The following is a 17,413-nucleotide window of genomic DNA, read 5'->3' as shown; positions in this document are numbered from 1 at the left end:
ACCTCTCTGGCTCCGTTTCCTTGTCTTTATAATGGAGATTAGGACAATTACTTAGCTACTTCACCTCATCGACCATTATTTATTAGTGAATGATTGCAAAGCGCTTTGAAGATGAAAAGCTCTGCATAGGTGCAGCGTATTATTAATTGTTCTGAATATTTTGACTTTTGAGCTTAAATCAAGCCGTTAATATAATTTTAAAACCATTAAAACATTGGTATTGCTTTAATAAATACTGAGAGGATGAATAAGAGAGGAACATTCACGAGCATCATCTTCAGCCACTCTTCACTACCACCCTAATATTTATATTTAGTAATAAGCAATGAGAAAAAATACCTTCTGTGACTAACTAAAACCCATCAGATTAGTCCAAATAAACAATATGTAAATTAATGCCTAGATGCCATGATGGATACATTACAAATGCCATAGATGAAATTAGATAAAGAGGCTGGGGAAGAAAAAGAAGAGAGAGTTTTGGAACTGTCAGAATCAGTACCCCTTACACCGTCTGGCATCTGGACCCCTCCAGGTCTGAGCAGACTGGTTGAGACAGTGACTCTAGACATCTTGAAGTCCTGAGCTGTATTCTGTCCTAGGGTCGGTGGAGTAGCTGATCACTTCCCTGTGCACAGATCCATGTGACTTACAATCATTGAGGTGCTTTCTGTTCTGATTCATGATTGAAGCATGTACTTTTCTCACCAGATAAACCTAACCATAATAGAAGCCATAATAGGAACAGCCCCTATTCCAACACAATCTTAATTTATACTTCTCTTTTTTCTATTATCAATACTGTGTTATTAATCATTATTATTTGTCAGATCAGGGGCCCATTGTGCGAGGTACCGTATAAACATATAGTAAAAGACATTCCTTGTCCCAAAGAGCTTACAATGTACACAGCTCTCCAAGTTTCTCTGCATGTCTATGTATGTGAGAACGTAGGAAGTGCTACAATTAAACACACTACTGATCCATCTAGTCTGGTATCCTGCTTCCTGCTGCATCATAACACAGATCCATCATATCTTGTAGTCTCTCTCTGATAGTGGCCAATGCTGGCTGCTTTAGAGAAAGGCACAAACTCTCCATATAATACACTTAATTATGCAGTACTGTCCCAAGGAGGAAATTTCTTCCTCATATCAGCTGGTGAATGTGAATTGCATGGATGTCTACAGCTCTCTGGCAAATCATCTCAGTAAATAAGAATACGGTCCTTCATTTTAAAGAATTGCAAGATGAATGTTGTTGTCCTTATTACCGAAGAGTTTGGATTTAGCTATTAATAAAAGGGAGACCCTTTCTTTCCCATATAACTATTGACACTTCTCTTGCACCGTCTATGTTAAGATCAGAGCACTTCCATTCATGAATTAAGATTATGTATGATGTGACATAGATTATCATATCACATCTATGATTTAAGTAGTAGTGTTCTCCTGGTTCTACAGATGTGGAAGTAAGATACAGAAAGGTTAAGTCACACAGCAAGTGAGTGGCAGATCAAGGAATAGAATTTAGGTCCCCTGAGACCTAGGCTTGTTCTTTAGCCACAAGTTCCACCTACCCACTTACTTATGTGTCCCCCTCCATTGGTGCTCCAGTTTTCTGAATCAGGATGTGCAAAAACAATTCTGAGATCAGAGGGGACGCTGTTTAACTGTGATGAGAGTGTTGTCCTGTTGCAAAGACTACATTTCCTATCATGCATCATAACACTGAGGTGTTTTTAAAATACAGATCTAGTTGCAGCTCTCCTCCCTATCAGTTGTGCCATGACTTGCTTCGTTATACATTGCAAAGAAGAAAGAAGGAAAGGATTACACCCAAAGATATTTTCAAAAATTCCATTTACCCTGTGTTTCATGAAGGCGGTGGATTGACTATGGGTATTGGTAGCAGGTTACGTTTCATTCGGAGCGGCCTCCCAAAAAGAAGTTCATTTTATCATGGGCATCTGGCCAGAAAACAATTACATTTTGGGTGGCTGCCTATAACCCCCTTAGCCACTCCTCTGGTTTTGCTACATAAGTGCACTGAATGAAAAATCCTAGCATTGGTTCATATGGGTGGAGCACACGTAGGTTTGGTTCCGGCTTACAAATAAAATCTCTGCTCAGTACACCATGGCAAATTTTGCTCCTGCAGCTAAAACACCAAGAGACAGATTTTCTTTGATTCATTAACTTTTATGTTAACTTGGTTGCTCTCTCAGGGGCTTATCCTGCAAGATGCTGAGCATCCTTTATTTGGAAAATCCCACAGACGTCTATGGGGCAAGTTAGAGCCCCAAGTCAGTGCGAGCTGGGGATGCTCAACATCTTGAAGCATCAAGCGCTAAGCCAGGCAGGCAAGTGAGGGGTTAAAGTTTGTATCCTATTTTACTGTATTAGAACAACATTTACAGATGTGGCCTCTGATCTGGAGCACCTCAATTTCTGTAACCAAACTTGAGGCACCCACTCAACTGGAGCGGTGGCTGCTTCGCATCTCTGAAAATCAGGCCCGAAATGTCTCAAGTTGGGTCTCAAAACACTTGCCTTTAATTCTCTAACTTCACATCATTATATTTATACATAGTTATGTACAACATGGTGAATGTTGAAAGTCTAGTGGTTGATGTTAGATTGATGTTAGAAAGTCTAGTGATTAGGGCAGGGAACTGGTATTCAGGACTCCTGAATTCTGTTCCTGATGAAGGGCTTGTCTTTACGTACAGTGCAGCTGTGCTGCTGTAGTGCTTTAGTGAAGATGCTATTACGCCAACAGGAGAGCTTCTCCCATCAGCGTAGGTAATCCATCTCCCCAAGAGGTGGTAGTTATGTCAGTGGGAGGAGCTCTCCCATTGGCATAGCACTGTCTACACTGGGGGTTAACTCGGTATAACTACATTGCTTGGGGTGTGGATTTTTCATATCCCTGAGTGACGTAGATATACCGATGTAAAGTTTAAAGTGTGGGCCTGGCCTCAGTGTGCACTCAGATCACTTAGCAGCTCTGTGCCTCAGTTTAACACCTGTAACACTGGCATACTAACATTTGCCTACCTCAGCAGAGTATTGTGAAGATTAATTAATGCCTGGAATGCTAGGAGAGCCTCAGATGAAAGGCACTATAGAAGTGCAAGTAGGAGGAGGGGCATGTGTGTTCACACTAGGAAAAAAGGTGTGTTCTTACCATGTCAGCTAACCTGGCAATTAACACAGGATATAATCCTAGTGAAGACAAGGCAGTTTGTAGTTTTCAAATGTTAGCAGGTTGAGGTAAGTCCTAGGGGAGCCTAGGGTTTACTTTAATGTGCTAGCACATGTTAAAACTACAACTAACTTGTCTTCACTAGGATTTCATCCCTTGTTAATTACCACATATTAGCAAACATGGTAAGAACACACTTTTTTCCCTACTGAAGACAAGGTCGACACTTCGTTACAGTGTAGGAAAATGTCAAAAGAGCTAAGGTGAAAAGTGTAGTGGTTCTAAGGGTGTGAGACCTCTGTGCACTGCTTCAGGAAATAGTGATGATATATAATATACAAAGAAACTTGTGTTTATTTAGGGCTTGACTCTTCATCCTCACTCATGTGAGTAGCCACAGGACAAATCACGTGAACAAGAGTTGCAGCAGGGATATCTAGGTTTGCAATTATATATTTATATTCTCTGTTTACAATATTCTGATCATCTATGTTATATTTTGGCTCAAATGTGTGTCTCCTGCTGCTTTTCCTTCCGCAGGCAATTGCTGAGAGCTATGTACATTTCTCTTGAGTTAATTTATTTTTCTTGTGGTTTATCATGGCATTCTATATACATTTACTCTTGTGCTACGTTGTACTTTGTTGCTTTTTATTAATTTTAGGAAAATGGATGTATGTTCTCTATTAAATACCAGAGGCTTACCACTGTTTGTATGTATACATACAGCTAAATCAAACAAAAACGTTATAATTCAGATGTTGGAATATAAATGGATTCCATTAAGAGGCATGAGCTCAGGGCTAGGAGTTCTCTCATGCTGTCAACCTCTATTGCCCTGGACAAGTCACTTCACCCTGCGTGCCTCACTCTTCCAGTCTTTAAAATAGGGATACTATTACTCACTTTCCTCACAGATGTGTGTGTAGTGTATAATGCTTTTAAGGTTTACCACATTAAGGTCCCTTTACAGCACTCTGGATGTGAAAAGGGGTCCCAAAGAGGGCATGAACCACTTTAAGGCCCCTTTATGTTGCCAGAGTTGTCTAAAGGGCTCTTGGTATAAGTGAAAATGTGACCATTAAAGTAATAGATAAATGCTGAGCATTACGCTGTATGGTGAGTGGACATAAGAATACCTACAGGCTGAGATTTTCAAAACTGCCTGGGGGCTCTGGACCCCCAGTTCCCATGGGTAGCATTGACTATTTTAGCCGTAGTGTTTGCTCGAGAAGAGAAGAGAGAAGTTTCAGCTCCATACATTTTGAGGATGAGGGAGTGAGCAGTGATGTACCCCTGCTGTACCTGGACAGGCCAATGCGTGCTCCTGAGATATCCTTTGCCTTTTGATAATATGTGTCCATGAAGATTGCCTTTTCTGAGGGAATTTCTAGGCAGCGCTGTATCTAAAATAATGACAGTGCGCCTTTCCATTACAAAGCAATTTACAAATATCACCTAATTAAGCTTCATATCATCATCATCTCTGGGAAGTAGGCAAGTATCACTATCCCTATTTTACAGGTGGGGAGAATGAGTCACAGAGACATTAAATTACTCACCCAAAGTCACCAAAGTGTCAGAGGCCAAATAAAACCCAGAACAAAGTTCTTGGCTCCTAGCCTTGTATTCAATCTACTGCAAAATACTTTCTCAAGGCTCTAGCTTAGTATTGGCAGGGCTTAGGTTTAAATTTGTTCTTTTCTATTCTTTCACCTATATGATGAGCATCCCCTTGAGGCAAACACATTAAGACCAAGTTTTTGTACACATATAACTATGTTGGTTAGGGGTGTGGGGTTTTTTTTATTGAAATAGTTATACCAGTACAATCTCTAGTGTGGCCACAGTTATACTGGCATGAAGGTACTTACACTGGTAGAGTTTCCCTTCCCATATGGGAATATCCTATTCCAGTATGAGCACATTTATGCCAGTAAAACTAGATCCTCCATGGTGAGTTGTACTACTTTAATTATACCATATAGTTAAAACAGTACAAGTGTGTGTGGACAAGGCTTAAGACTCCTTACTCAGCATGGAAAGTATTCCACCTTTGGAAGGGGCTTGATTTGGATATAAAAGTTTTTATGATGGAAGGAAGGTCTTATGCTTAGGTCTGGGACTAATAAAATGTTGGGTTGGTTCTCATTGCTGTGTGACTCTGGACAAGTCACTTAGCGGCACTGCATCTTAGTTCTTTCATCTAACAGTGATAATAGTTTCCTACTTCCTGGCATGTTGGAAGGCTTAGTTATCTCATGTCTTTAAAATACGTTGAGATCACTGGAGAGGAGGGCATCTTTTTATTTATTTATTTATTTTGCCATGTGCCATAAAAGGAGAGTGAACATTTCTGGACTTTGGAAACAACTGTGTGAACTTTACCTTAGATGTCCCCATTTTCTTGCTTACAGACTCTCTATTTGGGAAACCCAATCTCAAATTAGATCAGCATCAAGTATCCCCATGCTTTACTCACTCCATCCAAGCAGTTCATCCAACACTGGCAGTCTGTAGGGCCAATTCATGCAGGCACTCTGAAGTAGCAAATAGGCATCAGGAACAAAAAGGGGAGGGTGACTCCATAAGATGTTGTCCTAGTGGTAGCACATCCACAGTAGCCAACGCTTAGGGATGACCAAAACTGGCAAGAAGCTCTGAGGCCCCAGCATAAACCAGTCTGGGAAGATAAATGTCAGCTGCCCTTCTTCTATCAGTCTCATCCCACACCATTAGAGGATTTTATCATCATCATCTGGTGTTAGTCACCATGCTGAGTCCTCAGCAGCAGAAGCACATATAGCAGCCACATCGACATCTGCTATTATAAATACAAGCTTTGCATTGTTGGGTAATCCGTTAACAGCAGAGTAAGTGATACTGGGAGAGTAATTAGCAGTGACTAACGAACCATTGCACTCAGAAGAAGTACTTGTTTGATAAGATATCAAACAAAACAACATTTATTGCATTCAGTGTAGTTCCTCTGTATTTTGAACAATTCAGCATACATTGAATGTTGGTGTTAGCAGAAGATGCTGGATTGGAAGCCCTAGAGACTGAAATCCTGATTATCCATGGATCAGGTGTGATGTTAGTGAAACCATCTCCATTCTACCATGCTGATGTGATCTGGAGGAACTACCTCTAGAATTAAGAGGGGAGTTTAATCTTCATGACACATTCAGCCTTCAGCCTCTCTGCTGAGACACCCCCATCAAAAGGACCAACTACTGTCAATTGTGTTGGTGTTGTTTGTTTTTTAATGTGGATAACTGTCCATGTGGAACTGGGCTGAGACCCACCAAACTCATTTCATATTGTGCACCAAACAGCTGTCAGGTGGTGATGACTCAATCTCACCCACAGCTTGATCCCAAAAAAAATGGTGACATAGGCTTCTCTATAGCAATGACCATGTTTTAATGTATGTGGTTCCGCCATGTTATAACACAGATTCTTCCTTCCTGTCTGAACAGAAAAAACCCATGTCATAATCATGTTAAGGGACCATGTTTTAGCCTAGATACCAGTGAAGATTAAAACATGGCTCCCTAACTTGACTTTCTCTGTCCACACAAACAAGGAAAAAAATACCTTAGAACCTGGCTGGGTCACAGCCATATTTAAACACCATTGGTTTTGTAGTGTAGACTGGTACTTTCAGTGGCAAGAGGTTTCATATCTATTACCAATCCCCTGAGCCACCCAGCCACCTAATGGCATCAAATGGAAGAAGTCAATAGTTCCCTTTGACGCGTTTTCCATTTTCTCTCCAATTATTTCCCTGAACGATTGTGTTTTCATCCTGTCCTGTCAGCTCCTGTGTGGGTACCCTTCGTTACTTCATTATCCTAAAAGCTCTGGCACCATAATGTGCTACCATGGAGACAACTGATAGGATGCAGTGAAGTCACAAGCCCTACTGAGACAGAGGTCATTGGAAAATTATGGATAATAAAAATCAGTTCATTCACCCTCCATTAGGCAGCTACACTCCGCAGCTGTGCATTGGAGTCAGTGGAGTTACAATTTGTCCCCTTCTGCTTGCTAGAGCTAAAAGAAAAGAACTATTTGCTCTGATATTGTTCTTGCTCAATGGCCATACTTGGTACATCATTACAGCAGTCACCATACAGAACTTCCGTAAAAGACAGATTTGACTCTCAGCATTCAGGGGTCATGGAAGCAACGAACCCAACAGGCTAACCAGGGTTTTGCTCAGTAACAGTTCTGGGAACCCTTTTTCTCTTCTCAACAGGTTTGATCAAAGTAGGTTGTAAGCTCTTTGGGGGCAGAAACCATCTTTTTGTTCTGTGTTTGTACAGCACCTAGCACAATGGGGTCCTGGTCCATGATGGGAGCTCCTAGGTGCTGAGGTAATACAAATAAATAATACTTATAGCTGAGGCTTCTGGAAGTCCTTCCCTCACCATGATTCCCAGGAACACTTAATCAGAATGGGATCTCTGATAGGTTCTAAAATAGACCATTGAAAATCAGCAAGCGAGAATCTCAGGCTCTTTTGAATATGCAACGATGGGAGGTTTTGTTTAAACAACTACTCTGATTCTTGCTCTGTTTTCTTTTCCCCAGAAGCAAAAGTGGCATCTCCCTAATGCACACTGTCTCTCATGGCTCAGGGACACCGGGGCCCCTGTACAGCATATTGGACCATTCTGTTCATATACCACCAAAGATGGAGCTATTCAGGCTCATTCAATGATAAAAGAGTTATAAAAATAATTTTGTTAGTAGATGTCACAGTGCAAGGACTAGAGGGGGCAAAAGAGAAAGAGAGAGAGCGCCCACGCAACAAAGCAGGGAAAGAAGAGGGAGAATACAGTTTGTGGAAGAAAATAATCTAACACTCTGTCACAGCAGTAGTTCCTCCTAGGGAAATCAGCAGCAACCTGCATCCTGGTCATAGAGGATAGCAGAGCCTAATAAGGAAGGATTATAGCAAGGGCCACAATAGCTTAACCAAGCTACAAACAAGCTCAGGATGCACTCCAGGTGTTGTGTATATATGTGTGCAGACCACCTTCCCTGGACACCTGCTATTTGTTGAAGCTGCTGGTGATTATTGTGAAGGTCACATGAAGGGAAAGCACCAGAATATTACTGTCACAAAATGGTAGCACCCAGGGAGTTGAGCACATAGGGGAATAACCACTGCTTTTTCGGCTTCTCCTCACAGATCCTGACATGGCATCCACCATGGAGGACAGAGAAGGGGGGAGGGATGAAATTGAACTTAAACTCCACAGCTGCTCAACCTCACAACAAGCACATCCATCTTTAGGTGCCTATGTAGCGTTCAAGGCATGTCCTGTATCTACCCAGACACAATCAGGAGCAGAGGACATGCTATGTGACCCTAGTCTTCCTAGCATTTCACCTTGGGGGATTCTACAAGGTGAAATTTATAACAAATAAGAAATCTAGTCTTGATGGATCTGTTCAGATCACAACGGCTGGTATTTAACAGGGTTTGTATACAGTTATTTATCTGCACACACAATATTAACTGATCAGTATTTTTTAGAATCACCATAGAGAATACATTGCCAAAAATGATGCAGAAGCGGTATCATTTTTGGCTCTGGCTTGCAGGTCTCTAATGTGTGATAAAAATAAAGGACACCCCAGAATGTGGCTATTTTTCTCCGACATTTCTATCCCTGACATTACATAACGTATGGACCCTTTGTCTGTGCTTTACTGGGTTTCCCTGAATTTTCTGTACATTCTGTACAACCATCTATGTTATTCATTCTCTCCTTGAAACAGTGTCTTCCTCCCCTATTCCTCATCCTCCCCCCACCCTGCCAGTGCCCAGCAGCAATTGTCCTCCAGCAGCAGGGGGCGAGGGGAGACATCCTACCATCCTGGCTCCTTGCTCATCCCCAGGATTCTGTCTTCTTGTATTTAGCTCCCATAAATAAATAAATAAATGATTTAGGATTAAAACCATTAAATCTCCTGTGATGTGGACAACACATCAGTTCAGTTCCTTCCTACTCCCTCTCCACCCCCAAACAAATGGCTTCTTTTGTGCATTAGTCACTCCAAAAGCAGGATTTGTCTGGTGCTGCATCCTCCTCTCAACCTCTTTCACACACACACACATACACACACCCGCCCCACCAAGCAATATGTTGCCCAGCATTGATCTGCTTTGATCAGTTCCCAATCAGATATTACCATTTCAAAGCGGACATTTATACACACACATGCACTTCTAATCTTATGCTGAGGGGAGGGCTCTCCTGCTAGTGAAGGTGACAATCAAGGGAATATCACCGGTCACAGAGACTCCTGATTTCTGCATTGTAGGGTGCAGTGCAATTCCGGCACTAGAATGTGTGTGTGTAGCAGGGGCTGGGATGATCCTTCTCCAGTATGAATCCCAAGTTCAGAGGAGCAAGATCAGCACTCCCCCCCCCCCCCCCCCGCCTGTCCTGGATTGCACTGCATTAAGCGTTGCACTGCATGTCCATTGAGCAATGCATTGCACAACAGAGATGCATCAGGGACATCAGCCCCCATAACATCCCCTATATTTGAAAAGTCTTACCTTCCCACAAAATTTTCCAGCACTGAGCTCTTGCCGGCGCTCTGTCCCCCCACCACAGCTATCTGGGGTAGGTCCAAGTCGGCATTCTGACCGATGGAAGCGAAGGCATCCTGGAGCTTGTTGACCAGGGGGATGAGGTCTTCCATCCCTCGGTTCCCCATGTCTGCAGCTCCGCCTGGGCTCTCGCCTCCTGGGCTTGCAGTGCAACCGCCTTTCTCCCTGCTTGGTTTACAAAGGATTTACTGCTGGGGTTTGGCCCCCCAAGCCCTCATCAGGGGTTGTCCCCACCCCACAGCTAGGTGGTGGGTTGGTTTGCCCTCCACTTCCACCTAACCTAGGACCCTGGAGCTCTGCAGCAGCGCTGCTACCCCGACTGCCAGCTCAAGCTCCGCTAGCCACAGGGCTCCTCAAGGGATTAAAGCGCTCGTACCAGCCGCGGCCGCTAGAGGGCTTTAAGTGCCCTCCTGTGGGCCGAGAGCTTCATGGGAGTTGTAGTTCATGTAGGTAAATGTAAAGGGATTGCTAAAGGGAGCTATGCCACGAGCTAGGTGTCTTTAGGGTACCTGCCTCCGTAGCCTGGGATCTGCTCCCAAGCAGGGACACTATGAATAAGGGAGGCTTCCAGTGTCTCACGGAAACACAACACAATCCTCCATCACAAGAGGGGGGTTCAAAATTGGCATTAAAATCAACGCTCCAGAATGTGAAATCTGGAGGGTCTGCATAATCCCTGATATATTTGTAATGAAGAAGCCAAGAATATTTCACTCCTCCCAAACCGCAGTACCACACAAAAAATCAGTGTTGACTTGAAATATTCAAGAGACACTGCAAATTAATAGCTAAATATATATTTTAAATAATATCTCTGTAAATAATCTCTGTTCTTGTAAGTGCCCTTACCTAGTTTACTCATCACTAAAGTATAAGTGTATTTATTTATTTTATTTTACTTTTAATTTATTTTTCACTGTTGCTGCTGTTTGATCTTTGCTTTTTGCATTTCCCAGAGCATGGACAAGGAAGAAATCCATTTCACTTCTGTTCCCAGTCAATTTCCATTTCTGGTTGTAATGCACTAGCACATTGCTTCTATGTTTGATTTATCAAAAATGCAGGGAAATGTTTTATGTGTTTCCACTGATTTTTTTTAAAGCCTCAGATAATAAAGAGGAAATGTTTGGCTTAGTTTGCAAAATAATGTTTTTACAAAAGTAATATTTAGGGGCATAATTAACCTGAAAGTGTCCTTGGTGAAAACAAAAATATTTCTTACAGGTCAGGGTCAAAATAATTTCACTCTGTCCATGTTGATGTTTGCAGTCCTCTCCCCTTCCCCCCTCCCCCTCCAATCTTGATAGGAAAGCTGCCATTTACCAGAGCTTTGCTGTAATCAACAATTCTAAAATGTACATAAAATTTATTGTATTTGATTGCAGCTAGCAACACTTTTTGCTAGCAATAGCACCATCAAACTATCCGAATATTGGACCCCTATCTGGCTGTTTAACATACTAAACAAGCATTTCACTCTGAGTGAGCCTATGTTCCAGAAATCATCACTTAGGATCGTTCTGTTCCCCGTCAGATCTGAAATTAAATTAAAACATTTGTGTTTCTCTTCGAAAAGGCTTGCAAAAGAACATTGAAAGTGCATTGTGTCAGCAATTGACATTCATGCCTTAAAAAACAATCTGTCTAATATAACCAGAAGAAGGGAGAGAAGACTGGGATGCAACCACAGGATTGCTTATGAGTTCTCACTCAGGTATTCTTACTTTCAGATTTATTTTTCATGAAATTAGAATTTAAATTACTGATAATCTTTGGCTCTCAAGCTACACACACACAACTTTTGTGGAGTCTGCAGGTCTAATGTGAGCTCTTTATACCCTGCCTCATTTCAGGAAGAGTGATGAACATTCTGATCACAAAAGCTATTGTACCTGATACAGTTGAGGCAGTAGGGGGCAAGAGGAGTGCTGGGGAAACTATCAAGCGTAGCAGGCGCCTTCTCCATGCAGACAAGAAACTAGGGCAGGGGAGAAGGAAAGAGTGAAAAATCTGCAGAAAATGTCAGTAAATTGTGTTGATGCTTTCATTCGAAATCTGTAAATTATCACTAACCTTACACTGAAAGCTGCACAGAACATGGTGCCTTTTACCCAGTTTTCAGATGCACTTGTAAATGAGGAGGCAATATTGGTATGCAACATTACAGATGTAAAGATTCATTAATATTGCCACATAGTGAGTCTACCTAACCACTTCTGCAAGAATTCTTGTCATGTAAATCATAGACAGCAAAGCGGGAGCCCCAAGTACAAATATGAAAGAACCTGTGGTCTGATTTTAAGAGGTAATGATCACCTGCACCTCCAGTTGCGGGTAATCAGCACCTCTCAAATTCAGATCCCTCATTTTCTGCTTCTGTAAGAGACTGTTCATTGTAAGGGTATCTGCTGAGTGTCAAGGTGTGATGGTGCAGGCCTTGTATCAGAGGGGTAGCCTGTTAGTCTGAATCTGTAAAAAGCAACAGAGGGTCCTGTGGCACCTTTAAGACTAACAGAAGTATTGGGAGCATAAGCTTTTGTGGGTAAAAACCTCACTTCTTGCATCTGAGACCCTCTGTTGCTTGGTGCAGGCCTTGTGACTCCAAAGCATCTCCTTGCTTGATGACTTATACAGCAGTTTGTAGCAGTAGTTTTAAAAAAAGAGCTATGTGAACATCCTGTATAGCAAATACTGGAGGAAAAGAGAGACTTGGAAATAAGTAGGAGATTTTCAAGCAGGAATAGACAGAGAAAACCCCAATTTCTTTCTAAGCTAGAAAGCCCTGTTTGGGACATGCAAATAAAGAGAAAAGGAAAGAGAAAGAAATTATTTCTTTAACGTGTTTTAAATTATCAAGGGCCACATTTTCAAATTAATTTCTATAAATGCACCTGTGGATAAATGTGCTCATATTTGCAGGTCCATCTGTTTCCATGCAAGCATGTAGCGAGGTGCACTGGTTTTGTGGGAGTAAATCCCCATTAGCTCATGCAACCAGACCTGCCCACAGGTATTGTTAGTGCAGTTTGAAAGCCCTTGTTTGAAACTATACCCCTTAAAAAGTGATCCATCTGACCAAGTAGCTAGCAGAGTGCACCTCCACAAGACAGGGAGCTGCCTCTCGCTCCTCAGACCTGTGGAGACAATACACTCACTCCCCTGGGGAAGAAAGTGCCCAGACCCAGGGCTAGAATGCACAGGCAAACTAGTCACATGCCCAGGGCCCAAATTCATTTAGGGAGGGGATGAAAATTGCAGTGCCACTCACTCAAATTAGGCCAGTGCCAAACTGAGGAGGAACAGGATTGTCACCAATACCATGTTTATCAATATAGGAGTGAGTGGTGCTGTGAAATGATGCTTGGGCTCCCCATATCTACCATAATTACTGGACCACCAGAAGGTTTGCCATGCCCCTATCTCGCCCTCCCCCCCATCTGATGGGCACACACCCTCAGAAGATAACTTCTGTTCTAGTGGGTAAGAGGGGGGTGGCACGCTGAAGTTTTACTTAGGATAGCAGATTGTCTTGAGTGGTCTCTGTTTACGTTGGAGCAAGTGCAACATAAGTGCAACATCAGCTGTTCGTTGTTATTCAGATTTGAAGGCAGGGGCCCATGTACATTTATGTTTGCCTAGTGCCCAGTGATGGGTTAATCCAGCCCTGCCCAGACCAAACCAAACAAAAAGAGTGGACACTATTCCAATTTGGCCTATGTGTCTCCTGCTCACTAACAGTTAATTTTTACATGTGTTGAGCACCCACAGCTCCCATTGACTTCAGCTGGAGCTGTGACCGTTCAGCGCTTCAGACCATCAGGTGATAGAGTAATAGGGTTGCTAGGTGTCCAGTTTTCGACCGGAACACCTGGTGGAAAAGGGATCCTGGCGGCGGTGCCGACTGGGCCATTAAAAGGCTGGTCAGCGGCACAGCGGGGGCCCGGGGCTAAGGCAGGCTCCCTGCATGCCCTAGCTCCGTGTGGCTCCCGGAAGCAGCCGCCAGGTCCCTGCAGCCCCTAGACACATGGGCCGACAGGGAGGCTCCACGCGCTGCCCCCATCCCCAGGGCCAGCTCCACAGCTCCCATTGACCAGGAACCACAACCAATGGGAGTTGCGGGGGCGGTACCTGCGGGTGCAAGGGCAGCGAGTGGTGTCTCCCTGGCCACCCATGCGTCTAGGGGCTGCAGGGACTGGCGTCCACTGCCTGGGAGCCACGGTAAGCACTGCCGGGACCCCGTACCACAACCCCCCTGTCCCAACCTGGAGTCCCCTCCCACATCCACACTCCCTCTTGGAGCCCACCCCCCCAAACACCCCAACCTCCTGCCCTATCCCCCTCCTGCACTCCAAACCCCTTATCCCCAGATGGACTCCAGAACCCACACCCCCAGCCGGAGCCCTCACCCCCCTGCACTTCAACCACCTGCCCCAGCCCAGAGCCCCCTCCTGCACCCCAATCCCTCATCTCCAGCTCCACCCCTGAGTCCTCACCCCCCTACACCCCAACCACCTGCCCCAGCCCAGACCCCCCTCCTGCACCCCAAACCCCTCATCCCTGGCCCCACCCCAGAGCCCTCACCCCCCTGCACCCCAACCACCTGCCCCAGCCCAGAGCCCCCTCCTGCACCCCAAACCCCTTATCCCCAGATGGACTCCAGAACCCACACCCCCAGCCGGAGCCCTCACCCCCCTACACCCCAACCACCTGCCCCAGCCCAGAGCCCCCTCCTACACCCCAAACCCCTCATCCCTGGCCCCAGCCCAGAGCCCTCACCCCCCTGCACCCCAACCACCTGCCCCAGCCCAGAGCCCCCTCCTACACCCCAAACCCCTCATCCCTGGCCCCAGCCCAGAGCCCTCACCCCCCTGCACCCCAACCACCTGCCCCAGCCCAGACCCCCCTCCTGCACCCCAAACCCCTCATCCCTGGCCCCAGCCCAGAGCCCTCACCCCCCTGCACCCCAACCACCTGCCCCAGCCCAGAGCCCCCTCCTGCACCCCAATCCCTCATCTCCAGCTCCACCCCTGAGTCCTCACCCCCATACACCCCAACCACCTGCCCCAGCCCAGACCCCCCTCCTGCACCCCAAACCCCTCATCCCTGGCCCCACCCCAGAGCCCTCACCCCCCTGCACCCCAACCACCTGCCCCAGCCCAGAGCCCCCTCCTGCACCCCAATCCCTCATCTCCAGCTCCACCCCTGAGTCCTCACCCCCCTACACCCCAACCACCTGCCCCAGCCCAGACCCCCCTCCTGCACCCCAAACCCCTCATCCCTGGCCCCACCCCAGAGCCCACACCCATAGCTGGAGCCCTCACCACCTCCCGCACCCCAATTCCCTGCCCCAGCCTGATGCAAGTGAGTAAGGGTGGGGGAGAGTGAGTGATGGAGGGAAGGGTGATGGAGCAAGCAGGGGCTAGGCCTCGGTGAAGGGGCGGGGCGGGGTGTTTGGTTTTGTGTGATTAGAAAGTTGGCAACCCTATAGAGTAACCGTACACCAGGTGGTTCATGTTCTTGAGCCTGTGTGCATCCGGGAGACTTCTATAAATAAACATAAGAATATAAACACTGATGAAGGGTTGGGGGAACAGGATTGCCACCAGGTTTATCAATATAAGAGAATATATATACACACAAACACACATGCACTTTTAAAGTGCCTATTCTGTGCTACAGCACTTTGAGCAGATGCTCTGAGTTATTCAAAAGGAGAGGAATTTCTGTCTTTCAAGGTGGTTGCAATAAGAACAGTTATCTGGAATGGATGCATCCCATAATTTTTTATGTTTTCAAATATGTAGTTTGCTATTTAGGAAAATCACCTGAAATACACGCTCTGTTACACTTCACTTCTGAAACAGGAAATTTGTTGAACCAACTTTATACACCTTCACCTGCTCACAAAAAAAGTTTTAAAAGGGTAAATACTTTACAAGACACTGAGTCAAATTTATCCCTTGTGCAACTCCACTGAAGTCGGGATCTAAGCAAGAAAACAATAAGTTGAATGATATGGTCCAAAACAAAAGGGATTTGGACAAGAATAGATGTTTAGGTAAGTGATTAATATTTTCAGGGTTCCGAGGAAAAAGCAGTATGTAATCATGTAGTTAAAGAGTATCACAATCAGGGCTGGCTCCAGGCACCAGCTGAGCAAGCTGGTGCTTGGGGCGGCAGATTGTTCGAGGAGGCATTCTGCCCAATCCTAGGGCGGCACGGCCGCTTTTGTTGTTGTTGTTGTTCTTGTTCCGCTCCGGCCACCCTGTAGGGGGTGGCGGCGCGGAGAACCAGAGCGCCCTGCAGGGCAGTCCTCTTCCTTCCCTCCCCGCCGACCGGAGCGGAGCCCTTGTGGCAGGCGGCAGGAGGCGGCGCAGCGGGAGAGGCCATTTGGCAGCGCCGCTGCTGTAGCCCTGGCCACCCCCTTCTCTCTCTCTCCCACCCGCTCCCTCCCCCTCCCCCACCACCAGCCGGTCCCCCTGCACCTGTGCTCCGGCCGCGCTGCAGGTTTTTTTTTTTTTTTTTTGCTTGGCGTGGCCAAAAAGCCAGAGCTGGCCCTGATCACAATACATGTGCACCATGGGGACAATTAGAACCCTAAATAGGGGTCACTGTCAGCTCTCCCAGTCATTTATCATCATAACACCCATAACATCTGTGACATAAAGAAGTGCTTTTATCCTCATTGTGGGAAATGGGGAACTGAAGCACATGCAGATTTATAAAGGTATTCAGGTGCCTAAAAATGCAGATAGATGCCTACTGGGGAATTCAGAAGTGTTTAGGTGCTTCTGAAAATCCCACTAGGCACCTAAATACCCTTACAATCTGGTCCTAAGTGACTTGCCCAAAGTCACACATGAAGTCTGCAGCAGAGTATGGAATAGAGCCTGGTTCTTCTGAGTCCCAGGCTTGTGCCCAAACTACTGGGTCAGCCATTCTCTCTAACCAAAGGCTCTAGGACACTGATACTCAGACTGCAGCTTGTGAGCCACAAGTGGCTCTTGAATGTGACTCTTTGCAGCACGTGATATTAAAACACTACGTGATTTAATTATTAACCAATGAGGATCCTTTTTGTATGTTATTAACCAATTAAGTAAGTTATTAACCAAGCAGGATGATTTTACTATGATCATGTGTTTCCTTACTCATGAAGAGGAGTTGAATATATAGTACAGTAGTAACTTAAATAATGAATTCACACTACTGTAGCTCCTTGGGGGTAATGTTGATAATTAATTTGGCTCCTTAAGCACTGAGGTCTGAGTATCACTGCTCTAGGATCTTCTTACAAGGGCTTTTTCCTGCTCTTCCATCACTGCAAATTATTCGGCCCTGGCAGTTTTTGCAGTAGGGTAATTATGGTAGAGGAAAAGGATCAGTTATGTGGAGCAATGTGAAAAAGACTCCATATAAATTTTCGCACGACTGTTTCCTGGGACAAAACTTAAACCACAAAGATTAACAGGAGTGTGTTTTTGAGCCATTAATGACTGGCTTAAGGAGTCTAGGCATTAACACAGCTAGCCATTAAGGGCCAGGATCTCCAAATAGACTATTATAAAA

General features: G+C 45.0%; 1 protein-coding gene across 18 annotated transcripts in view; it reads right to left on the bottom strand.

Annotated features, from left to right (window-relative positions):
• The window catches only part of DNM1 (dynamin 1), a 104,141-nt gene extending 93,959 nt beyond the window's left edge, over positions 1-10,182 (bottom strand). For all 18 annotated transcript variants that reach the window (XR_008442647.1, XR_008442648.1, XR_008442650.1 and 15 more), the window contains exon 1: positions 9,791-10,182. Coding sequence is in view for 14 of the 18 variants with exons in the window: in XM_054007678.1 (XP_053863653.1) it covers positions 9,791-9,951 (161 nt within the window). In the remaining 4 variants the exon portion in view is untranslated. The remainder of the gene's footprint in view (positions 1-9,790) is intronic.
• Between the last annotated feature and the right edge of the window lie 7,231 nt (positions 10,183-17,413).

The sequence above is a fragment of the Malaclemys terrapin genome, chromosome 17 (assembly GCF_027887155.1).
Source record: "Malaclemys terrapin pileata isolate rMalTer1 chromosome 17, rMalTer1.hap1, whole genome shotgun sequence".
Lineage (NCBI taxonomy): Eukaryota > Metazoa > Chordata > Testudines > Emydidae > Malaclemys > Malaclemys terrapin.
The sequence above is the reverse complement of the archived record's forward strand: the minus strand, read 5'-3'. Positions and strand labels throughout refer to the sequence as shown.